Consider the following 27119-nt stretch of genomic DNA (forward strand, 5'->3'; position numbering starts at 1 on the left):
GTTTCTCCCTATTCACTTAGCCTAACTTACGGGGGCCGAATGACACGTTACGTTGAAAGGTTCATCCTGCATTATGACTGTACCTCAACGCAATTTGCTGACATCCGATACAGTTTGGTCTATCACCAACGCTTGGATCACTGGACGCTTGTGCATGGTTATGGTAACACAACGGGTTGGCAAGATGCTACTTAGGTTGTTCTTATAGCTTCAACTCAGAAGGAGGATTGACGTGCAAATTCGCAGTAAGAGGGAGAGAGATAGTCATTAGCCAGGCTGAAAATGGTGACTTTTCATTTGGGATTACACGTCATTAGACATCTGTGCCCTAGTGTCATTTGCTAATTTCGTCCGCCGCATTACATCAAAGGAACAAGCATAACTGACGAGCCTTTCCGGTTATTAAGGTAGAAATCAAAATCCCCGTGACAACTGAGGATTTTTTCAGAATGAAGGCATTTTTTAGTAATCTTCAGCTGCACAGCTGTACCCTCAGACAATCTTCAGTCATTGTCTTCCATTGATCTAACTCCAAGTGAATCTCGATCAATTCTGGCAATAAATATAGCATTATTGAAAGATTTTCACTGGATAGCACTGGGAAAACGGCATTCAACAGCTGGTGTAAAACTCGTTTTTCTGTCATCAGAATGAGACATTATGGGCACATAAAGGCTAACAAAAACAATGTAACGCTCCTTTGCTATTTCAACTTAGTTTGTTTCATCCCTGAACCAGGAAAATTTGGGGGGAGGAGGTGGAGGAAACTTGTAAGAAAGGTTGTGGATGCTCCATAAGTAATCCCTGTCTTACCGTCCACTACTTCCTTGGGATCCCCGAAGTAGGTACTCTTGGGTCCACATACGAAAATTTCTTCTTGTCCATATAATTTAGTCCAATCAGTGGCACAATGCCAGGCACAAGTTTCTGGTGACAAGCGTTGTATGCTTATTAGACCTACCAATATTGGTTAAACTGACAGGTTTCTAGTTTTCCAGTTTCTAAGTATAACTCGTAGAGTAATCCCTCCGTGTACAAGACATCTTTGTATTTATTTGCTGTTTTAAAAGTTAGCTCCTTTCAAATGCTCAGGTTGCCAACAGTTAAAGATGAATGTGAAACAATCTTGTCTTAGCATCAAGACAAAAGGGTGATAGGTTTCTTGAGGGATCTTCTAGAAGTCAAAGACCAAGTGGAATACTCTATGTGTCTATGGGAGAACTGGTCCGTGTTGTGACGTAGAAAGTAAGACACGATGTCACCCTTTTAATGCCCCCCGAGCATAACTGATGCATTTTGATGGCATCGAGGTATTGCCTTTTTAATTAGTCTGAATGAGTAATGGATACATTAATTACCAGTGTCAGTCCTTGAAAGATCAATATGTGGGATTTTTAGAATCTAACATTTAAGCTGCAAAGTTGTTTGGCTTGTTTGACTGTCACTGTTTTTAATTTCAGAACGATCTGTCTTACTGCCTGGCTCCTCCGATAAATTATTTGACCAGAGGTTTGTTGGTTCCGAACGCCTCTATACAAACGTACATCACTTTAAGATGGTTATGGAAATGTCGATTTATCGTGCAAACGAACAGGCAGACCCCCACAATGTCTTCATTAGCAACTCAACGAAAAACGAAACTAAAATAATGTGTACATGTGGCAACCGAACTCATTTAGCCGATCTCAGTCGCCGACTGTATCCATAGTTTGTTGTACTTTCACATCCTGCATGCCGTCGAGGCCTATATGGTGCTGTCGCATCCGGCCGGCAAACAAGCGACTTTCATAGTTGTCACACTGAACAACCAAGTCGATTACACAAATTTGAATTTGTTATGATTCGACATCTCTATCCGCTGACCCGCCTAATCGAGGGAATCGTGCTCTAGTTTTTGATCGCCACTTGTGTGGCCGAAGTCAACGCATTTGTTTACCGGAGAGACTATCATTATCGGTTCAGGAACATTCCTATCAAGATTCACTCCTTAGCTGCAGACAGGTAACTTGATCGATTCCGATATCAGCTGACGTCCAGATATAACCTGAAATTTTGTTCAGTTTATTTTGAATTTAATTTTGTTTTGATTTTAAAGCCATCAGAAAAATAGTGCCACATGCTAAACAGCAAACCAAACCTGTATAAATTAGTCAGGATGATAGGTTAACTTAAACGCACACACGCAATGAATTCGTAACAAAGAGAAGCCACCATTTCTGTCCTACAATAAGAAATTAATAAACTTGAAAATTAACGCAGATTGCGAAATGCAGATGGCGTACGGTTGCTCAACTTTGACAGTTTATCAGACAGTCAATTACATATCGTTTTTTTGTGTTTCAGATTTCGAAACAGTCGATAAACAGTGATGATTTTGAGGAGTTGGATAAATGATTGGAATAATTCAAACTTGTTGCATTCACCCCGTTGGATAAGAATAACGCGGAAAATATCGAGTTGGGTGATTCTGCTCTGACCTTCTGTGATAATTATAACAACTTAGAAGGGTCTGCCTCTAACCTCTGTTATATGCACTCGGTGACTTGTGTTTTTCACTTACTTTCTGATCATATTTAAAGTGGTACAATGGACGATACAAAAATTCGTCACCAAACTGTCTCGAAATGTGCACTTTAGGTTTTTGTCCATCTTTACGGTGTTGCCAATACTGGTTCGAATAAATCAAAATATATCAACAGTATAGTTTTCCACAGAGATGTTGGATTCAGGGAGACTATTTCCCAATACTTCTTTATTGGAGGACGATATAGATGGCCTGTTTCTTCTATGTGGCTTACTACTGGATAAAGGAGTGTGGTATGTTAATAATGAATAATGTCAGAAAATCTCGATACGATTGTAACTCTAATTTGATGGAGGAACAAAACTGTTTGTTACATCTTGATACGAGTATTACTCCCGCGATGTAGCATTATGGAGTGCTTATATTGCATCTCAGTTTAAACTGTCCCCTCCAAAAGAGCATTGCGATCTTTTTTCAAAATATCTTATATTACTGCTTTTAATATCCCCATATGCCTTACTTACTTACTCAAATAAACAAGGCTATGTGCATTTGAATCAGTTTAACTTGAAAGAAACGTTCATAGTGTCGCTATAAGCCTGTCTGAATAAGTGAGCATATTCCAGATAAAAGATACTTGCCTTATAACGTGCTTGTAACTTTGTGTGAGATCTGATTGCTGGTGAACTAACGTGATTTAGTGAACTTTAAGACCATCTGGAAGGGCCATATAAACGAATTGTTTCATTGCGATACTTGATGTTTAAATTTAATTTCAACTCAGAAATTAGAGCACAGAGGTTTATGTTCAATACCAGACTACGATTGAATATATAGGAAATAACTTTTTTCTGTTTTATAAAGTGAAACATCAGATTATCTGTTGCTGCCAAACCTCAAAAGAGGGCAGTGTGATACAGTTATATTCTTAGAGACATGTCAGATTTGTTTCGGGTATATTCCGGGCGAAAAATAGAAAAATGTTGAGCAGCTTTCAGTCACTACATTGTCTTAACATTTGGCTGCTTAGACTGACATGATTGAATGCCAAAAAATCCAGACTGGAAACGACGGTTTGAAGCTAGAGTGTTTGTCCTGTTTTCTGTAGTGAATGTAACATAGTACGGGAAGTTTACTAGGGTCTGTTTTGTAGTCGTGCATGTCCAAATCTGTCAATTTTACCACATTCAAAAGAAAACATATTTTATGTCCCCAGTGAGATCGTTTCTATGAAGATTGCAACTATGTCTGTTCCAGGAGCGTACAACGGTTACCTATCACAAAAATCAACGTATCGAATAGCAAATCGAAAAGAAATAATGAAACATTATCATTATTAACGGGGAAAATAGCCTGATAGTTTACGGCAATGCCATTAGGCCACAACATCAGGTCTGGAATCAGCGTACATTTAGTTCCACATTTTACATCAAATCACTCATTTTTCCGTAGAATGTCCGAACGATTTGTGGTTATCTTTAATTTCTATGCAGAATAGTTTCTTCAATACTTGAACAACCAGGAGGCAATCGATTAAATAGATATTGCCTCAACTTTGTTAACGTTCACATAACTTCACTTCCTGATAAAAGGCATTTTTTTACAATAAGTGATCTCTGACTAAGATGGTTCCAGGAGCGTACAACGGTTACCTATCACAAAAATCAACGTATCGAATAGCAAATCGAAAAGAAATAATGAAACATTATCATTATTAACGGGGAAAATAGCCTGATAGTTTACGGCAATGCCATTAGGCCACAACATCAGGTCTGGAATCAGCGTACATTTAGTTCCACATTTTACATCAAATCACTCATTTTTCCGTAGAATGTCCGAACGATTTGTGGTTATCTTTAATTTCTATGCAGAATAGTTTCTTCAATACTTGAACAACCAGGAGGCAATCGATTAAATAGATATTGCCTCAACTTTGTTAACGTTCACATAACTTCACTTCCTGATAAAAGGCATTTTTTTTACAATAAGTGATCTCTGCCCGACTAAGATGCTCAACATTTACCTTTTGGAGAAGAACAAACAGTGAGAAAATGCACCCAACTCTCCTAAGGCGAGTTGTTGGAAGGATGTTAGTAACATTCAGTTGCAAACTGGCTACTGTTCATCCTGCTCGAGCTGTTGAAGCTCAGTCCGTTCGATTCCATGAGATGGGTGTTTGAAATTGTCGCGCACTACTGTCTGCCTTTGCGTTGTCCAGCAGGAACAACATGGTTGGAGTCTGCTTGCCTGAAAATATTGTTATCACAAAGGATTAGAGTTTAAGAACAACTTATGTCGTCACAAGGATTTGCAATAGACCGATTACTGTCTATCATTCCAATCTCGTAAACCTTATTCAAGGTCACACATATTTGTCGTTAGCCCGTTAAACATTCTGACTACATCTTATTGGTCCATTCAGGCACGCCTGATACACTGATGTCAACTGCACTATTGTTACTGTTTTCCGAGGCAGCGAAGGTTCACGTTTGTAGCTCCGGGAAAAAATGCCAAATAATTTAGACAGTGACCCGTCACGTTCAACTATATCTTCGGTGGGTAGTCACGCAATTTCCAACGTAAATCACCGAACTCATAACGTTAAAACGTCTCGTATGAAGATGAAGAATCGCATGCGGTTTCAACGGTCACACAGACGCTTGGAAAAAGAAATACTGAAGAACAGGTTTGTGATTTCTGATTTGAAGGTCACTGCCTAAGGGTAATCTTATGAATTGTTCATGAGATTTAAAACTTGCGGCATTATTTTTAGAAAAGATGAAGCTTTCTTTCTGGACACTGACAAATTCGGTGGTATTTTTGCAAAAAGTGTGTTATGTACCATCTGAAAGTAGTTTTAAAAAAGTGATAGTGCTATCGTTAAATTCAAGATTTGAGAAAATTCTTATGTATAAAAATGCTTACTTTTGAGGAATCGTTTGGATGGATGCTTAAATGTTGACGTTGATGGATTCAGCTCACCCACGATTCAAACCGATTCCGATGTATTTTTCTCTTTTAGGTGATTTGGATTGAAACACTGCAAATAAAACTTTACCTACGTTTCTTACCGACCATTCCTTATGCCAGTTTCTGTTTCCTTTGACTGCGTGCCCTAAAGCATATCAACTTATTGGATAGGTACTACGTGAAGCCGAGGCAAACATAACCAACCTAAAGCGTTTTGAGTTCATCAGCCAAGATGTTTTATGCTTGGCAGTTGAGTGAATTTGTTGATTAATTGCTGGGCTGGCGTCCTGTCTGACTTTGGAATGACCTGAGAACTTTTAGGTTATGAGAAACAGCATGAAGATTTCATCTTAAACAACCCCTCAATGGGTCCCTACTTTAGTAGTATTTCCTTTGGGAAACATGGCTTATAGCTATCAGTAAGATCTAATTAGTTGAGAAAGGGTTTAAAAACACGCAATTTTTGCTTGATGTTACACAATCAGACCAACTTTAACCCACTCTACATGTCAGGCGTATGTAAGGCGGCTATGGCCTATTATATCTTTCAACAGAGTTATCGGGTAATCACCCTGTATTACATCCAATTTGACAAATGAACTCCTAGTACAAAGATAGGGTCCCATAAATGGCGTTTGTTTAAACAAATAACAAGAATTAGTTTTGAGTTTAGGTTCATTGTTGGTTGGTCCAACCGTTTTGATCAGCCAGAAGAATAATTCAGAGTGTTTGTAAGATGATCCCTTCAACGTGGCTCAGCGGTCGTTTTTTCTCGAAAGCATAATGTGAGGTGAGAAATTCAGTCGAAACAATATCACATTACATTGAGTAACAATAGACACGTGGGAATGACTGCCAATAACAGTTGAGTACCAGAATAAATGAAGAAAATCCCATGATTTTTTACTCTGCCTGAATGTGCTAACATGAACAGAATCCGTCTAAGTCCACAGATCACTATTGCAGACTGCGTACCAACCGGTCAACTCTAAACAACATTAGCCCCTCTCATGAGCAACAACATGAAGTTGCCGTAGTTTTTCTAAAAAACGCTTTAAGTAAGGTCAGTTGTGGCAAAATCAATCACATTTCTGAAAGAAACGCGCAAAAGGTAAAAACCCAACAGACACTGACCCAGCTACAACAGATCTTGGAGAATATGTTTATCACATGTTTCCATCCGCATTAGAACTAAATTGGCTGGCCTAATGAGAGAAAGACCGCAATTAAAACCGCATCAATTGCCCATACTCTTCATGGCGGCAAACACATTCTTGATAAACGCAAAAATGTACCCTTTAAAGGCACCGTTTTCATTTTCTTGCAAAATGTGGTGCTTGATGTTGGACTTCAGGAGAAAACTAACTGTATGAAATAAAACAACATCAACAATAACTTCCTGAAATTTCAGAAACTTTTAAGTTATTCAGCAAGGTCCGAGCGTAGAACGCGGTGATTTGTATTGTGTCCAATGAGTATTTTTCTGATGTGCTGTTTTGAGCAATAGCTGTCAATCTAGTCGCTCACTTTTCAGTGACCTCACAAATTTTCCGCAGTACTTCAAGAATCTAATTCATCATGCTGTCTTTCAGTACTCATCCTGCACCATTCAGCTCGGTCAGAATCAACGACAAGAAGTAAGTTTTACCACTTTTATGCATGGAACATTAAGTTGAAAGCTGCATATTTTTGGTGTCCCTGAAGCTTGGCAACAATTTCCTTGCAAAAGATTGCTCTGTTCAAATAGGCACACAATTATGGGAGTACATGTGCGTGCATCCGACGGTCTGTTTGGCAAGGGAACTGAAATCACGCTGAATTACCTTTCTAGATTATTATGCACCCGGAACAGGCTAAATATGACAATGTTATCCAAAGTCATAATCACTGAGCTGCGTTAGTTTGGGCTGTTGACAGATGCCCTACTGTCGGTATTTGCGAGGTCAGCATCGATCACCGTTATCCCGGTTGCTTTAATTGGGTTTCAACGCATTCGAGCATCAAGTTTTACGTTTGACCACTTATGAGAAGTTGTTGAATGCTTTGCATTTGCTTTCTAACTTCGATTATAACATTCATGCCAGGATATTATTTGTCACTTCAGAGGCTCCATGAAAGCCAATTTTCTGCTTATCTTCGCGATTTTGCAATGCATCTGTGGGTTTGTGTTCCCAATCTGCGATGCCTTCGCTCTGACGGATAACTGGAGTCAGTTTGCAATCAATCATAAGTATTACATGGAGGTATGTTGATGGATAGTTCGTTTTTTCTTGAAAATTAGTGTGATGTAGAAGCAACACTATTTTTTATGGAACATCTCAACTTTGATCGAGAATGCAAGTTACTAATAAGTATATACATACATATAATTCCGAAACCAAACTCCAAAGATGAGTTTCACGAAGCTAACTTCGAATGTTTAGATAAGGGAATGCGTTCCATTAAAGAAGAGACATCTGTGTACTTACGGGCATTTCTATACTGTTTACCCTGTGAGGCGCTTAAATTATAAAGGAGTTGGGTCAGATGAACTCCAACAGTGCAGGTTTGGCGTGCGGGTGCTATAATAGTACCGTTTAGCAAACCCAAGGCATCTCTGACCCATCCAACGCATTTCTCATGAAACTTTGAATACCTTTAGTGTTTTCTTATTTCCGAATGGCCTAAACAGTTTACCATATAGAATGAATTCCATGAGGCAGACCAAACCGTTCCTCACAGTGAGACACTAAATCAAATAGTGTAGCTGTTGGCATATTTCAGGCTCCTACATCGTTCACAATACAGATATCTTCTTTGTCTTCAGAGAGGCAAAGACGCGGTTTTTCTAGATGAACTGACCAAAGTCATTCACTCTTTTGGCATGCTATTTGTACCCAAAGAGTGTAGTGGCATGATCCTGGGTATTCAGCCACTTGTCACGCCGCCTACAATCGAATCCGTAGAGCATCCTACGTATCTCATGAGTTGTATTAATTTTGACTTGTTGTAGGTTTCTGTCCTTAGCAGTTAACTTAGTCCGAGGTATCTCTGCAAGTATTGGAAATTCGTTTATTTTCCCTTGGGCTTATGATGTGTGTGGAAAGTGCCTTTTATTCGAATTCAAAGAGATGTGTCGCCAACCATTCCGATAATTTATCGCTGTCCTAAAATTGTGATTTTAACGGGCCGTTTCCATGTGTTTGAATAAGGTGGCGTTGGTGAGACGGCCGTGAAAAGGTTATAGATTTTTTTACACTACCCGGATTTTCAATCACTTCAAAGGTGAATAGATGAGTGTAGATTGGAATCGAAAACCCTAACAATTATTTGAGGGCAAAATATAGCAGTTACCCCTAGCCAAAAGAATATTTGAAACAATAACTTTGTTGTTCAGCGCGTACTACGGCGGCAGTTAATACCTTTGAGTCCAATATTGCATACTTCTCTGAATCTCAGAAAATAGAGCCTAAAATTTTAGCTATATCCTGATTCCTTGACCCCTTGCAGGCACTCCAAGAACGGCATGTTGTTCAGCCAATTAGGTGGTAGAAATGTAAGCAAACCCTTTCATCTGTAACACCCTTTCAATGCCTGGCTGCCATGCCACCCGAAGGAAATATGAGGTATGTGATACTGCCAGGTTAGCCAAACCTGGACAGGGGAATTTGAGATGTTGGTTTCAAACCACGGAACTTCCGTTCACTAAGTTTGCGCCTCAGCTGCAGTGCTATTCAGAGCTCTGTTAGACGGTAAATACAACTGGCTGTCCTAGAAATTATGCTTAAATCCTTGTGCATAGCTGTATAATGTTTGTAGGACTAAACTCCGAAAACTTGTATCGTACGTTTTTACGGTGTCAACTTCTTTCCGGATTGTGCTTCCAAAAACGTCGTACTTACTTTGATTCAGTCAGGTCTTTTTTTCACCGGTAGGATATTATTCAAAATATAACAGGTAAAGCCGAGTAAAAATATTCCTATTTATGGAATATATTATATCAGCTAAGCATTTTGTTTCATTTCTTTTTTAACAGGTATTCGTGATGTCCGAATACGTGGGAGCAATTATTTTCTTAGCCTACTTACAGCTACTGATCCATTGCTATACAGATCCCGAAGAAAAAAAGGTGTATGAAGGTTTGTCAACTAGAATGAGCACGGAAAGCTGGCAAAGAAAACCGTCAGTTGAGGCCAACAGCCGTAAGTTATGAGAGGAATACCACGATCTTAGGATAGGCAGAAACACTGGAAATAGGCTCGAAACGCTGGTGATCTGCAAGAGGACTAATCGAGTTACACAAAATTGGCTAATGACCTTGTAGGATCGCAGTTAAGTTATATGATCTGCACTGTTGGACAACATTACATCAAATTAAATGAATTACGTCGGTCCTCTCCGAAAATGATGCTCGTACATAGTTCTTATATACATATCTATTATTCTATCCTCGAAAGTATTTTTAATAAGTCTCGATCTAATCAACAGTGCTCCTGTTGCGGTGGGCTTGCAAATAATCATCAGCACTACATAGATCGATCAAATGCGTGGATTGGCTGACATCTAATCAAAATTACCTTTAACTGTTTTAATATCGCAGTTTATGTGAGGGGAACTCTACATTATAAACGGAGCTACTCAATTAGGATGTATAGATCGAGATGAATTGGAAATCCTGGAATGTGTGCGAGTCATGCACAGGTTACAGCTAGGCACTGTAGCCAAAGGTACTATCTGTGAAGTGTTAGATGCTTCCAAATAGAAAAATAAACAAGTATATTTTTGCCTGGATAATTGAGATAAAAATCTCAAATAGATATGTCACTTTTTGCAAAAATTCAAATTTAGAAGAGCACGTTTGCCCTAGAAAAATGAAACCAAAGCGAATGGAATAAATCGGCATTCTGAAGCAGCTAGCGCTATAGATGTAGTCGAGTGCAACAATGAGGGGAAGAAAATTTCCGGCTTATAACTAACAGACCGAAGTACAAAGCAATAAGCTCTAGGGTTTGGGAACTAGTACAGTAGGCAAACGTGTATGCTGCATGCTCTTGGATAGGACTGTGTTCCACCAGGCCATAAGACGCAAATTTGACCAAAGCCGATTAAGGCTTCCATGGCCATTGTTACAATATTCAGATAAAACAGTCAATTTTTTAAACTCTCGGTCATTGTCCTTCACTCATATATTCTGTAATTATCCTATATGAGAAATATTTTTCAGTAGGCTTCATATAATTTGGCTCATTTCAGCCGTGGTCCTCCCCCTTCGAACAATGGAAGATACGAGCGTAAGTTAAAATTCCACTATGAGATCCGCAACAGAGTAGTTATCATGCAACCGTACTTTTTGAGGAACAAAAAACAGTGGATTAATGTAGTAAACGGAATTTAGAAGCTCGTAATCCCACGTTTATGGACGGTTAGTTTGTAATCCTCCTGTTTAGTTATTTAGGCAGTAACTACTTGACAGTAAACCTTGCACGTGTACTTTTGATGGCCGTAAATTTAGTCCCATTAAATAGCAACCTATAGATTCAAAAGTGCTTGCTCACCAAGCTGCAAAAGCGACAGGAATGAATCCTTTATGTAACTTCAATAGCGGTAAAATCCCGTAATGTGACCAATACATTTAGTGAAAGAAGATTAGGGTACCTACCACCCCACTGTGGTCTGTGCTATCAATGTGGTAATGTGTGATCAAATGACGAATGCCTACAGCAAAACATATGTGAGTTAATGACATGAATCCGTCACAAGTTTCAGAAGGTTTGCAACCCAGTAAAACCTTTTTAGGGTCAAATCCTTTGTCACAACTGCCGGACTGGAATGATAACTTTTTGGTCCCAGTAAGTATAGACCTGGAAACCGGTCCACGGAACGTTCGTTCTGGTTAGGATCCATCGGACGGGTGTGATAGGATCGGATCACCAGAAATTCAGTCACACACTTGTGGTTGATTTAAAACTGTGATTCTCAAATGATAATGTGTTTCCAAGATAACATTAGTTCAACGGCTTCTGAGTCACAACTGGGCTCGGTCAAACGGATACTTGGCTTTTATCCAGCAAACTTTTCTAAAAGTAATATTTCGCGAATTATCCTCTTAATTAGAACAGTTTTACATATGGTTAAAAATTTCTAGGACAATATTATAGCTATGTATTATTTTGAAATCATAGAGCCAAAGCATCTTTAATACTACGATTGACAAATCAGCTTCGTACATTAAATATGAACATATTGCACCATGTTAGTATTTGCTGGAATATTGGTAGCTTCGTTGCATTCATGGGTAACCGATCAAGTGCCTGTTGAGCTATTCGCCAAGGTTAGCAACTGACTTGCAGACCCACCCAAAAGCGCATTCAAGATATCTTTTCGAATGGATGCGAAGCATCTGCAAGTAAATTGCAAAGCTCGGCGAACAGATCAACAGCCACCTGAAGAGTTACCCGTACCGCATTGCGCATACATTATCACCACTCCGAAACGGATTCCAAACACGTTCGGCACTGCTGTTCCACCGGGATGACACATACATTTTATTAAACCATAGGGCAGAAGCAGATGATTTGAAAGGAAACCGTTTTTATCACTAGCACGGTTTTTCTAATGTTCAGTAAGTCACCATACTTCAATCTCTTTAGCAACGTATTTGTGGAGTTATCCACTCATGCACTCGCTCACCCACTTCTCAGAGCAGTCATTCGAACAAACACTACACAAACAAGACAAAGTATTTACAAGGAAACTGCGTTGTGTTGCGCCACCGTGTTCATTTAACCCAGTCATGGAAACGAAATTGCCTTTAAATTAAATGTCTTACGACTCAATCGCATATACGTCCATTGCGCCCTAGCAACAGCACTGTGGTTAATATGACTGAAATTAGAGTGTGAACAATATCGGAGGAATTGTCATGGTCAAGTAAAGAAGTGGCATGTCGCCCGCAAAGAGAACATATCCACATACTAGTCTTAGAGGCAGCAATGAATTATATGGAAACACATTTGTTAACCTAGGACAATGAATCTTGCAATACGTAAAAAACACATTTTATAGGGTGCTCTGAGCAGAGGAGCCCACTAAGGGAAACTTTAGACTCCCTGCACTAAGGAACAATCTGTTTACAGTGTGTACATCAGTCCGGTGGTCAACTAATGAAAACAATGCATGGTTTCGTATGACCCGTATTCCGCCGCCCAAACAAGAATCACAGCAAATTCATCAAAAGAGTTGGCTTGTACGTTGAAGCAAACTCTCTGCTTTAAGATGTTGGTATGGTCATTCCAATTTTCCATTTAAATCCCCAAAAAAAAACATTTTCAGGCTGTCCGTTTGGATAATAAAATGATACTGTAAACTTAGTTATTTAGATTGAGATCCAAGAAACTGATGCATTGGAGTAGATTATAAAATCTGACTGAATGGGCTTTCAACCCTGGGGCGTGATCATCTAAGGTTCTTCATACAAATGTATAATGGATGCGAAAATGAATTCCTGTTTTCCGGTGTATCCTAGAATAGATTCTCTAAGGACAGCTTGCCCAGGTGACTGATGGTAGTGAGATTGATGAGTTACAAGTTGAGTATTATGCGTAAGATTTTGCGGCGCATACTTGTCCAAATTAACTCGCGATCTGGTTATGCTGATGAGAATGTCCAGTAGTGATCAGGAAGGCTGAAATTGAAAGGCAAATAGTTTTTTGATAACATTTTTTTCACGCTCTTGCAGCATAATCCAGAGCGTTTACATGCCACGATCAGACGAGGCGGTTTAATGACACCTAATGAGGGATGGTTTATCACTCTCCCATTAATCAGTGAAATGTTCTGCGAAAATCTCGGTTATCAGCTATCTAGAGCCATTTGTAAGGTTTAAAGTGCGATCAAAATCAGGGTCCCATCCGCAATTGTATGAGCAACCGTTCAAGTTTGTACGACTTGGCTTGAAAAGCGGACCAACATCTGTAAGTGCCGTTTTTTGCACTTGGGTTTCATTCGTGGCCCCTTATTCAACAGTATAGCTCGCAGGCCAGCATACATCAGAATTTCCGTAGGTATCCTACCAGGATCCGACAACTCAGGATTCTGACCCATTTAGCTGCATGGGTTAGGCTTGACAGATAGTACGTAAAGCAAAGGTGTCAGTGACGACGGATTTGATGACAATACTTTTTGAGTCCACTGGTGCCCTTCGTGAGATGTTTTTCTAGTGTATTTCGTAAGTCGTCTTCACCACGAATTAGTCAGTATTCGATCGGGGTCTGTGGATTATGGGTTCAGATTCCAAACCAGTCCACTGGAGAAGGCAGCATCGCCGCTGGTCTGCACACACACACTTGATGTACCCGGGCCTACTGAAACTAAGACGAGCGATTTTGAGTGATCTCTGGATAGTATGACAACTGCTTGCAGTCTTGGGAAGTTTGAGAAAAGCCCGACAACCTTGCTCGCTATGTTGATGGAACAAATGTCGGAACACGCGTACTACTGTCAATTCATCTACGGCTGTCGCATAACAACGTAGATGCCATCACAATCCCCTCTGAACCCATCTTCAAACAGAAGGACATCCTGCAAACGCATCGAGCACTCAAGTTGAGGAGGTGTCAACAAGCACCGAGTGGCCGAGTACACATATTAGTCTTGTATGAATACCCAAATTACAGTGGCAACGAGACTGAGCAATCGAATCAATACAGTTAGAGATGCATTGCGGCCAGTGTTGTAAAGGCAGGTTCAAGAACGTCTTGAGAAATATTGCACTATCAAGTTAGACAACTAAAGCAACACATTTAAGCAGAACTGTCTTCCATGAGGTTTTTCAAGAACTAATGATAGAAAGCACAGAAAACCGTCCAGTAATGTAATACATAATATTCAGTATCATGCAGGAACGTTGGATTTGAAATTTTCCTGATCTGTAATTATTGAACCTCTGATGATCCTATTAATCCTTCGAATTTCTTACTCCGTTCCAATCTTGTTTACTTGGGCAATTCCCTCTTTACACTTCGGAATTCACATCAATCTATCAGGGAATCACATAATCGCAAAAACCACCAGTGGAAATGCGTGGCCTACCTATTTTCGTTACGCCGTTTGTGCTGCCAGTTGGTTGGTATTTCGTCACAAGATGTGGAACATATCTGTCCGTCAGATTTCGTACCCCAACAGTTATTCGGGAGGATGGAAGCGAAGTCTCATTTATTTTGCAACGCGGTCCCATAAATCAACACGCGTCTGTCTAGTTTTGGAGGAATCAGCTTATTGTAGACATAGATGTTAGAGTAAAGCTTCTTCCATGTTTAGCGTTGTATGATGAGTAAGCTCGATGAGAAACACGCCAAAGTTGTTTTGCGATAATCTCGAACTCATCAGTCGCATCAATTTATTTGGATAGCTGTCCAGCCTGTACGGCGAATGGAGTCGTTCGGGCTGATACAGTTATCTCAAACTTGCTATTCTAAACGTAATCACAACCACTGAAAAGAAATCAACCAGACCTCGTTGCAACCGGCCTGTGGCTGAAACATCACGTTTCAATACACGTACAAAAAGTCTCTAAAATCTAAACTATGTTGACATGCTTCACAGGTGCGCACACAGGACGTTCCAATCACGCTCTCAATGTAGCGTTTTGACGGTTCACAGAATCCTATGTTTGAATGGCCACCACCCTTCAAAATCTCGTTCATATTTTGTCACTGCTTGAGTTTGTATTTGACTCTTCCAAAACGGAAGTGTGTTGGTACGCCTGCGTCATCAAGCATATCTCCCCTGGAAGGCGTGTGGTACTATGCAGTGTTTAGTCACGCTGCACCATTGGATGGGTAGCCGTCATGATATAAGGCAGCAATGCCGGATTACGTAATGAGTGTTATTGGGATTATCATTAACAGTAGTAATGCTAGGAGGGTAAGGCTGATCCAGATTCAAACTAAAACCCAAAAACAATCTCCCATCCACGTGTTTGTTCTAAAGCAGTTAGTACCTCTCAAGTGGGCATGACTGGTCTGGACTGCAGTTATTTGTGACGTTGAGATCTCAAGAATCCAGTTGGTAAATAGGAAAAAACAACGGTTTTTATACTTGTGCGCATGACTTCATTGAAAAGAAATGCAGTCGCGCCTCTGGGATACCTTTTTGAGACTGGTACCAGGAGTGAGGGCGCGTGGACCAACATTGCAGAGGAATTGGACAAACCACAATGCATAGTGTTATTGCAAAGAGAAATCAAGGCGTAAATCATCACTAACTAGGGGAAGGACATGTAGAAGTATGGGTGAGAGACTACAGTAGCGTCCCACGCACCATCCACTGTATCTGCCATATGGATCCGAAAATCTTTAGGATAAACTTTTGGTGGGGTTAGGGGAAACCCGAGATCGGAACTGTAGCATCGCCATAGACACAGTGTAAAAGGTTGTTTGCTGGAGGCAGAGCTCAAAATGGCGAAAATTCTACGAATAAGGTGACTTTACTGATGAATAGGCTCTAAGGCGGATGACTTTGGTGGAAAGTGACCCATTGTTTTGATTCTACTAAGTCAGCATAAGCGGGGTATCAGGCAATTTCCCCTTGGTTTTTCAGCTTTACCTTGCAGAAATGTTTACAAAGACATTAAGGAGTACAGTCAAGAAATCAAAATAACTTTCGTTTGCCAGTTATAAGCTACGAGCTGGATACTGGTTGTCGTTACGCTTTGGAAGCTGTGTACATGCTTATTTGTAAAGGCAGACTTCTACTCCGTGCACCTACCTCTAACCTCTGACATATTATTGCTTGCTATATTTTCACCGTAATTTTTTTCAAATCTCTTTCATGCATCTGGTTTTATAACTTAAAAATGACTGCCACAATGTGAATGGCCAGGCCCAGCCCATGCGTCCAGAAGGCCAGTGTGCGAATCCAGGGAAATTAAACAACTGTTTTGGATTATTTCGGTGGAATTCTGAAAAGACGGCGAATTCATACCCCCCGAAATTATCATGGCACAAAGAGGGAATGAATCTGTACATGCGCTTAGGTGCTGTAGGTGAGTATTATTTCTTAGGTTGTTGGCTCATTTTGTCATTATACTGTTACTCTTATTTTATTGCAACTCACACCACATTGTCTTCTTCTCACGTTTCTGGATGATCTGAAAAGGTGTACGGTTGTTTGCCCTTGCAGAAGCTTTATATATATATATATATAAGCTTTTACAGTAGACCAATGCTTTCAACCAGACCTTGGGTTACTTATTATGTGGCGTTCTAGAGAGCTACGCACGCCCTCATAGCTGTTTGCTTCTGGCACGGTTTTCGTAACTCTAATCAGATCTGCTCATCGTGACGAGATATAGCTTACTTTACATTGTGCGATGTGAGCATGACATATTTTACCTTTGTCCACTCGTCAACCAAATGTCACTTACCACAATTGTGCCCGTTGAGTTCTGCGAACCTCTCAGACAAATTAATTCGATATTACCGAGCTGCCGAGCCGCTTTTAGGTGATGAGCTGAATGGTTTTGCATCAACCGTCTTGTTCCGTGAAGGAGGCAACTAGATATGTCTCCAGCACAATGCCGCGACCTGAGTAATGGGACGTACTCCAGATTGGAAGACAATGTTACACCAACGTTCCCCAGTAATAGCTGATAGTTACATGGTTGTGTCCAGAACTCTTTTTCAGTTGTACTCCGGTGTGAACGATTGTGCTGGCTGGAAGCGAAGGATGCTTGGTACTCAGAGGTATCCCCCATTATCCATGTGGTGAGCGTCAACCCCGAATCGACCGCTAAAATGGGATTTACGGTCTCTCGCTGACATCTCGATAAGAGCTGTCTTTCTCAGCCTCAGCGCTGCCGTCTTCAAGAGCTAGCATAACAAACAAACGTCATCCCCCACGTAAATATGCATTGATTTTGATTGAACTAGTCAGTCTAATGACTCAAGGACGACTGTTTCTTGAAACTCAGTTCACTAAGACGCATTACGCCATAAAAATAAGCCTAATTTCATCGTCAAAGGCACCACGACTCCTTGTATTAGAATTGCTGGGCACCAAAAGAGTTAAGTGTAAGAAATCCGGTTCATACCGTGTGCGATCGTATTGAGTGTGTGCAACGGAGAACTGACAGGCCACCTATTGCCTGGTAGCGGCCAGCAAACGAAGAATTGTAGGGAGAACGATGCTACTCATATAGCAAGACCGAAGGAGAGGTTTTGTTTGAGGTACCCTTACTTGAGCCTTTGAATCAAAATCTGACTCAAGACTGCAGAGGGATGTAAGATTTTGTTGGAGGTCCCTATGCATAATAAACTCTGAATCGAAATTGGAAGATAGCACGCAACTGTTGTTGAAATCTTCTTGGGGGACCCTTCTTGAAACGAATGCCCTTACGGTCTTATCAGATTGACTGGTGCTGAATTGGTCCCAGAGAGCAGTGAGTATGGCATAGGTTCGTGATTCTTGACGTTGTTGAAGCAAATGTTTATGGATTCCTATTAAGCGCATGGCTAGGTGTTCTAATTTTCTAGCCATACTGGCCAGTGTGCTGGCAACCATTGTTATCCGTCGGGTGAGCCGAAAGTGCAGTATCTAGGGTGGAGGATTTATAACCTTCGTCGGAGGGAGTCAGTGTTGCTGTTCCTATAACTATAGACATGGTAGTTTCATGAAGGCTGCCCTTCATTGTCGCCTCACCCACTGCAGAGAAAAGAAAGATTGCAGCTCTAGACGGCTCTGCATTATCCTTCCTGACATGGATTAACCTTGAGGAACTAAGCTTTAGGCAGTACATCCCTTAGCATCTTTGCAGCGCTGAAGGTCGACCAAACTAAAAGATGGTATCTTTGGGTTATGACTTGAAAGCCTAAAGCTAGGCCATTTTGACACTAGAGTCTCTGCGGTGTCCGTGTTGTGACACATGAAAAATTCCACCCACTATCAATTTTCGAGAAGTATCTACGTGAATCGGAATTCCGAAAGGCTGACGATCCCATGCAGTGGTTGTAGTGGGCTGCCAACGGAAAAGTGACAGGACGAAAACAATGCAATCACGAAGTGCGACAACCTTTGAAAATAACAATCTTACTGTCCATCTCACTGTCCATATCCTGCAGCCACTCAGTTTGAACAGACCATAGAATTATCCTAGCCTCTCATAGAATATTTCCGAAACCCTTTACAAAAATGGATATTTCACTGCTTTGGTACACGATAATTAGCACAATCTCAATGATGCACATTTTCGGAGTTCTGCTATGACACAATCTTACGTCTAAAACAATTATCCATCATTCTTCCAAGTGTTTTGAGTGCAGTGCTTGAGTCTCGTCCGCGGATTATCAGATTTAAACATATATTTATGGGGTGAGAAATTACCGTAGAAAATCCGTCAGCATTCCAAATCGTCGCACTGCAATCGCTGCAATGAATGCAGACTAGAACACTTTATTATTCAGCATTCCAGCACGATATAATACTGCGTGTTTCTGGACAGTAGGTTGGTAGGTAGTTAACCGTATATTCCTTACGAATTTCTAACCTCCCTTGTATGAAATCTCACGAAAAACGTTCATCCGTAGGGGTACGCTGCCTACGTCATCTGCTCTGTATATCACGACTGCCGATTTAGCTTGGTAGCGCGACGCGGGGCAAGGCTCCCTTAATAAGTAGTAAGTTAATCACTGCGACTTATGGCGCGCCAGTTTATTGCGACGATACGATAGACGCATCGATCTTGTCACTTGTGTCATGTCATCCACCTAACGTGGACGAGACAGCTGAGCCCTGTCTGGCTGTCAAAGTATGTACGCAGTTGTCATGCTATTCAGTGATCGCACGCTAACATTCGCCAGAGTTTCAGCCGGCGTTGCTATCAAGACTTGCTGAAGGTTGCGCAAGGTTGCAGCTAGTTGTCCTCAATTCTGGATCCGTGAGAAGCTTGCACAATTCCGCACCTCATTTCGCGCGTTACGGGAGTTCGTTACCGGTACGGTTCATCGGTGTTCGGATGAGTCAGTGATAATGGTATTCTGGGATTGAGTGGAGAGATTGAGCCTGAACGGATTGTTTGAGACACCAATGCGCCTCAGATTTTAGCTGATCGACGCACATTTAATGGAAAATTTTTCGGATTTTTCCTGGGTTTAAGTGACACATGGCAATAGAATGCGCGCCCAGTTAGACACAACCCATCTGCTCATTGCCTACAGTGTTTTCACTCACTGAGTTGTAGCTCAACAGTAGTGATGTCTTGTGGGTGTAGGTAGATGAAACGATAGTATTCATCGGATTTACGAGAATTCGTAGTGATTCAAAAGTTACTGCAATAGAAGCAAACGGAATGTTGGAAAACAAATTGCGGCAGTGTGAGGAACAGGATACACCATTACTGAAGAAAATTCGATCCACGGAACTTGCTGTTCGAAGAAGGCCATTGGCATTTGGATAATTTTGTGTTCATCTTGTCCTGAACTTATCCGTTCTTGTTGTACCCAACCAGAAGTAGGCTGTTTTCACTCTATACATCAACCGGACTGTATTCAGGAGCCGCTGTGTCCCTCACGCCGGTGTTATCACTTCTACGGTGCATCGAAACAATTGCAGCATTTTTCCACCGAGGAGTCCAAGGGACTTTTGAAACTAGCTTGACCGCGTTCAGTTTTTTAACTGTTCAATCGTTATAAGACTCATCAAGTCAGAATGCGCATATCCAACACGATTCCGTATGGGATGCTTTCGTTCCCAACACCAATGTCTTACCAGGAACCGAAAGATGGAAGAAACATTACTCGTCAAAATGTTTGACTACATAAAACCGGAAATTTAGTTGGAATGCAGCTAAAATTTGTATGGAAATGAGCGTATTACGCGAACCGGAAGTTTGATTTTGACAGCATATTTAATGAAATAATAGCGTTATCGATTACCATGTGTTGAATACTTAGTCCGCAACATTTCGGATGCTTCACTTTAAAAGCCTCATGTTATGCTTAAGTTATTACGTTCAAGCAGGTGTTTCATCCAGTAGTTTGAAAAAAACTTGGCGGGAATAAGCACACAATTCCATTGAGCCCTTTGCAGTTGGGATCACCTTAATTGGCCAAATACCGTACTGATTTCAGGAGATATGCTCAAACAGATAAGAACAGATAGCCGAATTTCCTCCCTAAGTGCTGATGCTATAATCAAGATAGGTTGATTCACATTCTTTCATGGGTACCACCCAATGTACCAAATGTTTAGATCTTCAGTCTGTCTTTGTCTCCCACCCTGGGTGGGAGAGATTTGCCGCAGAAATGTCGTTTGTCTTATGTCAACAACTTTAATCAGAATCTCGAAACAGCTTTCGAAAGTTGCGAACTTTCCAAAAGAGACCACAATTGGTCAGGTCTCTTGGGTTGTCTCTTCTTAGGGAAGTGGGGGCACTTTTTAGATACCTGTGGAGGCGGCTAACTAGATGATGAAAACTAACTTATAAGTCGTGTGAATTCTGATCACCGGCTAGTTATGCTATATACAGCAATGATAGAATTTAATCCACATGACTAATTTACATGCCAACCCCGTAATCCTTCATGTGCCGCAAGAAACTACCAACCTAGGACGGACAGTGGTATGGGCGAAATGTGTTGACTAGCTGATCTTTGTCGTTCTATCACGAACTACCGTTTGGTCAAGTTATCCCACCAGAGGATCGTGAGATCCTGAAGGTGATGTTCACTTGCAAAAAGTGTAGCATTGCCAACTTCCATGTTCACATTGATTTTAAGACTTCGTTTTCTAGAATGGTTCCCACTTGTGATACTGATGCGCAGTTTTGCCCCCATTAATCTACCTCCCAGGTTTTGGCTTGGGAGTTATGATCCATGAGGGATTCAATTTGTCTTCGGCGTGGGAGTTGGAGATGCCATACTGCCACAGCAAACTGTGGATCCCACAGCATTTGTTGCGCCTAGTCTGGTTACTATGGCAAACCTACTTCATCTTTAAATATCACAAGGTACGATATACTCCCTCAAAGTTTATTGTTTTGTGCTACTTGCGCAGCCTAATTACACTGTCATTTTTTGTTACGTAATGTTTTGGAATTCCGAAACATCTTTGGTTAGCGGCGAATGTTTCTGTACCATATACATATAACCTTTCTTGTTGTGACACAGAATGGCGTGGCGAAATTATCAGGCTTTCTGCGATTGGTAAGCCAAGGAAACCTATAAATTATTTTCACTGAAGAATGTTCTGAACTTCAGAGACGCGCCTTAGAGCTGTTTCAGCCGTGCTCATCCCACGAGAATCCAGGAAGTTTCAAGCCCGCGACAAGCCATCCCGGGGCATCAGCGATGTTAGGAAGTATTGCACTAGACTTTTTCCGCCAGAGGTATGATCAGTGGACAATGAAATTCGGTGAGCTGCAAAAATATGAACGCAGATTAAAATGGTTTTTGGTTTGAGCACATACGCAACAAAATGCAACATTTTGGGGGTAATGAGGTTTATTCTACTCGCGAAGGTTTTGCAGCTGAGAGCAATGTGCAGTTAATGGCCCTCCCCTGGAAGACCACATTCTGTAGATTAAAATATGGATTGAGGGTTCTTGTTTGCATTTGTTCCTTTTGGAACGATTTATGCTGAACTTTTCAGAATATAGGATACTATGAAACGGGTTCTATTTGCACTTCCATTCAAGTGCTGTTTGTTCATCAATAACACACGGTTTACCCTGAGTCATTACATTGCATAGAAACGGTAGCATTGTTGGCCTCAGACTAAACAAACCGTCAGTAGGACCATCAACGTGCACGGTATATAGATTTATGCACAAAGGGCTTAGAGGAGGACCGAGGGTACCTCGATATGAATAATACCAAAAATCAGCTGATAAACACTCAGAAATTAAAATATCGTTAACGCAATATTGCTCTACTAAATGTACCCGTGTGGAACAACATATGAGAAATCTAGGTATCTTCTTTGATTTGGTGCTACATATGTTGGTTTCTGTAGGCTCATGAACGGCATCATACCAAGAGAGGATTACTAGAACTTTACTCTGATTGCCGATTCCATTGTGTCACATAGTTAGACATTTGCTACTGCTTTCACCGCGTTGACTGGATAGGTGTTATGAATGTTATGACACTCAAGTTTCTTCGAATTTTGAGTCAGGAGTATTGCCTTCAAGAGCGGAGGAGCCCATCATTCATTGACTTCTTCAAATCATAGGATAGGGTTTAAAGGCTCCCTCTCTGAGTGTGTGACAGACGGAATAAACACATGAAAGAAAGGAAGATAGTGAGACACCAAAACATGGTATATTCTTGAACAACTACAGCTGTTCAAACTTTGGACTGACATTGCTTTGTTATGCTGTGGTTGTGCATGTGACTGACACGGAAAGGCTAAAAGTATCCATCTTGCAAGCACGCGAGATTGAATTTATAAAATTATTTTCGCAAATCCAGGTAGCGCAATCCAACTGCTGCTTTTTCTAGTCTCAGGATTATTTCAAAAAATCAGAGAATTATACAGCAGGACGGACGTTTGTCGGCAAAGCTTTGCTGTTGAGTGCGGGCAAAATAATGAATGGTTAAGTGGGCCATTGATCTGTCTGTATCCTGTACTGTCTTCTCACGTATCTGCAGATCTCTAGATGTTCACCTGACAGTCCCTTGGTGTGAAACGCATTCTCAGTCCAGATTTTCGTGTGACGACTTTATAGCTACAATTCTTCGCCCTTGGTGAGTCATCTGTGAAATAGAGCTACCTAGGGAGAAGTTATATCCGCTAATGAGGCTGGATTGTTAGGCGACTGCCATCAGTACCTACTGCCGTGGTTAAAGTCACACGTTGCAATTACAGATGTATCTCATCAGTCTTAAAAGTGAATTCGTCCTTGACGGGCATAATCATATTAAATGGTTTTACTAAATTCTTTAGTCTGCTTAATATACGGTTCGAAAATACTGTTATATGGCGTCAATCTTTTCGTAACTCGCGATCACTAGGGCTCTCTGAAAATAATCAAAGCGCTTTATAATGCCACTTTTGATCGTGCATCACTGCAATATTTGATAATTTTAGCTGTTATCTTCTTTCGAACTAATTTCGTGTTATTTTTTTGCATTCTCATGGAACCATACTCTCCATGAATGGTAACAGAGGCAGATGTCCATCTGTTCTCCCTAATCATGCATAAGTTTGTAATTTGCTGAGGTAGGCTCTTTGAACAATACGGTCGGAGGCTGTATAGAAAGTTTTCAGGTGTGCCTATTGTTTTTAGCGGAGTTGAAACTGAGACAATTCGGTTAACCATTTTGCATGATACGAAACTATATTCTCGTTCAGGCAGTCATGAACCTTCAGTAAATTTGAGGATATTTTGTCTCAGAAATTTGTAACTTCAGCTAAGCCATGACGGTCACTCCACCAAGAGGAGTTTGTGTGGATATGTTGGTAGTGTCAATGGTGACGTTCAAATATAATGCACTGTCATAAATCAGAACAAGCATTTCTGCCCAAGAAGAGTCTTGGTGGACATGCTAGTTGGCCCGGTGATTCTTCGGGGAATTAAAGCGGGTCTGACACCCACCTGAGATCTTGTGCTTGAGAAGCTATAGGATATTCCCATCTATTGAAGCCATCAAGGCTAATCAGCAACAATTATGGCTAATGGGCCCCTACATTTGCTGCTTACGCAGAGGTACATAAAATGTAGCGGTTTGCTGGCGGTCCACACAATGAAACACCCTTAATGTGTCTCTTCCTGTTCTACCGTCATGCTTGTCTGTATTGGAACCAACGAACTGCGTCTGGCAAAGAAACCACACTTAGTGGAGAGGCCCTAAAATGTGGCACTAATTCCTGAGAAAAACTGCAGGGTCTGGTGAGCGGTCCTCTACTTTGAAGCGATTGCTCGCTGTGGAAGTGCTGATCAGTTTCAAAATTGTCAGAAACCAGTGAGACCCGACCGTTAATGGTTCTGCCTAAAATGAGCAAATGTTTCCGCGTTTCTCAAAGCTAAAACTGATAAGCAGCGGTAAGCCCCTGGTGTAATCGGGGAAGGTTTCCATCTGACCAGCTGGAGAATCCTTCTGATTACCGTATGTTCCACGATAACACAAACACGAAGCAAATTAAAGTGGTGGGATGTTACATCCCTCGTGATACCTTTCCTACAAGTTCTATGCCTGAAGAGCTTCGGCATTTTATAAAAACCGTAATACAGTCCTTACGGTTCCAACGTATATCTTTTTCACTCAAATTCATTCAAAATGGATATCATTACCCTTATCCTGCTACTTCCCCTCACCTGCCTTGCATGCTTTTACTTGCCACTTCTACTCTAGTTGCCAATGTAGGTCTTCAAATGTCTGTACTCATCCTTCCAGAGAAAATGGGGGAAAGGCACCGTTTTCTGCAAATTTTTGGGCTTGTTTTGTGCAAGCACCTTAGAAGGTTTTTAACCGATTCTGGTTGTGACGGAAGGTGAAGTCTACTTTTGATGGTTTCATTTCATCAACAGCCATTGATATCTGGTTAAGAGGCGTCCGTTTTATTGTAATCTTGGTAGGCTAGTCGAATAGATCACATGATGCACCCATATCCGTATTTGAATGTGGGGAGCATACTGAAATCATTATTTAAATTGGTGTAACATGAATCATTACAAACGACCATTGTCGTGTAAAACAAATAAAATGCTTGATCAGTTTTGTTCTCAACTCTTACATTACTCCTACAGCAAAGAACGATACACAATTGCCTGATAAATCTTTAACTCATTTGTCTGTCTCACCTGCGAGGGATAGGCATCAATCGGCTAGGCAGGTTTCGCCACAACCGATTTTCCTAATCGGTACTTTAAAGAGAACCTCGCCATACATATATTTCTGAATTTATTGGCGAAATTTTCACTCCGTTAAACTCACAACAGACAAGATTTGGCAGCTAGTTGGTAAAGAACTTTGTGACAAGACCTAAAGTTTATTTGGAACCAACTGTTGGCCTTTTGAGAATAAAATTTAACCAAAGATCAGGACTTGTACCAGTCTGGTTTGGTATTGTTCTACATACATTTTTATCTTGAATGGGAACCAGCAATTTATCCAGTATATCCAAAAATTTGACATTTTCTTCACCATAGTGCAGCGTAGGACATTCTTGGGCCACAAGACCTGGGTCTTCTTGGGCATTCGTATGCAATTTCCAACAAAAGACACTTGAGGAATCCCTGCCTCCGCGACGGTATCCCATGGTTGCCATGACTGGAAAATATCGGATATCTGTGGATCGATGGAATGAGTTGATAACTTATAGCACTGGAGAGCAGTAGGGACGGTTTGGTTCATTCAGGTAACTTTAATCGTAAACAGAATATTCATCCTGGAAACCAGTGCCTAAAAAGCGAAATTTACCCACCGAATTTCCCCATGTACCTTGTTTTGGGGGATACAGGTTCCTTTGCAGTGTTTGTCATATCAAATGTAATAAACCAATACTGCTGGTTGATATTTTCCGATCACACAAGTTTTGGGAAGTCATCACTGTTTTCCTGTCGGTAGCGACCGTTTTGTGCTGTTTCAACTTTCTTCCAAGTATACGTTATTACTCGTTACGCTTACGAATGTAATCGTACGTGTCCGTTCTGCTTGAACTATGGGTTATCGTATATCGATTAGTAATATATCATCACCGACTTTTATGCATTCGAGGAATGTTTACACAGTTGTTCAACCGGTCGTTTGTAAACACAAAGTTTATTTGTAACTTATGAATGTCCTCGCCATAAATAGCAAACGGAAGTTCGTTTGAATAGTCATGGGATGATGTGATACTGGCCGCTCATCTCTTACCAAAATCAATTAACGACAATTTGATAAACGTGAACAGATGTCTGTGCTGAGCAAAGCGGGACTTTACAAACAGGCTGAAATGAAAGTCGAGGTCAGGGGTGTTCGTTCAGGTTATGAACGAAGGAGGAAGATTTATTAACCATAAGCGGCGCCTTTGAAGTGGACTGCAGTATCCTTTGTGGAATTTTACTCCACAAAGCTTATTTGATTTCATAGATTTCAATAAACCATTAGCAGCTCAGGGGAATGATAGTTCCACTAGAGAGACATAAAATTTCTTTCTGAGATTGTTTAACTTGAAAATTCAGTCAATATTTAACCAGGTATTGTGGTTTCTGTTATTGAAAAATGAGTGGTGCATTCCTAAACGAGAGCTGACCACACTCCTGATCATTCACTCATGGTCAAGCGGCTAAATTTTCATGCAGTAGTTGGAGGGTCACTGGTTCGAAACTCTCTGAGCCTCGTCGAAAGCAAACCAGGTGGAAAACTGCAGGTAGCCAGTCAAATTGCGGTTAAGGGTGGTCAGTCTGAGGATTCGGGCGTTCCTCTTGTTACAGATAGGCTATCAGTTTTCATTAGTGATTCGTTCACTAGTGGCCTCTTTTGACCTGCTATCTAGAACTATCCTAAGGTTTTTCTTCCTTCGTCTTCTGAACATTTTGGGCCCACAAAATCTATCTATCCGAGCAGATGCTTGTTTAATAATTCGTCGGGTTATATTACGCTCTAGGCCTTGAGAAATGACCGTTCGAGCTTCGAAAACTTTCAGTTTTCCTCGAGATCCATTT

At 40.9% G+C, this 27119-nt stretch overlaps 1 protein-coding gene across 1 annotated transcript in view; it reads left to right on the forward strand.

Annotated features, from left to right (window-relative positions):
• Nucleotides 1-5000: 5000 nt before the first annotated feature.
• The window catches only part of T265_08643 (hypothetical protein), a gene marked incomplete at both ends in the record, with an annotated part of 35039 nt that continues 12920 nt past the window's right edge, over nt 5001-27119 (forward strand). The window contains 7 exons of the mRNA XM_009174509.1: nt 5001-5210; nt 7087-7131; nt 7599-7737; nt 9510-9675; nt 10727-10764; nt 16355-16517; nt 21319-21476. Of these exons, the coding sequence (XP_009172773.1) occupies nt 5032-5210; nt 7087-7131; nt 7599-7737; nt 9510-9675; nt 10727-10764; nt 16355-16517; nt 21319-21476 (888 nt within the window). The remainder of the gene's footprint in view (nt 5211-7086; nt 7132-7598; nt 7738-9509; nt 9676-10726; nt 10765-16354; nt 16518-21318; nt 21477-27119) is intronic.

This window comes from Opisthorchis viverrini, assembly GCF_000715545.1.
Source record: "Opisthorchis viverrini unplaced genomic scaffold opera_v5_233, whole genome shotgun sequence".
NCBI classification, from domain to species: domain Eukaryota; kingdom Metazoa; phylum Platyhelminthes; class Trematoda; order Opisthorchiida; family Opisthorchiidae; genus Opisthorchis; species Opisthorchis viverrini.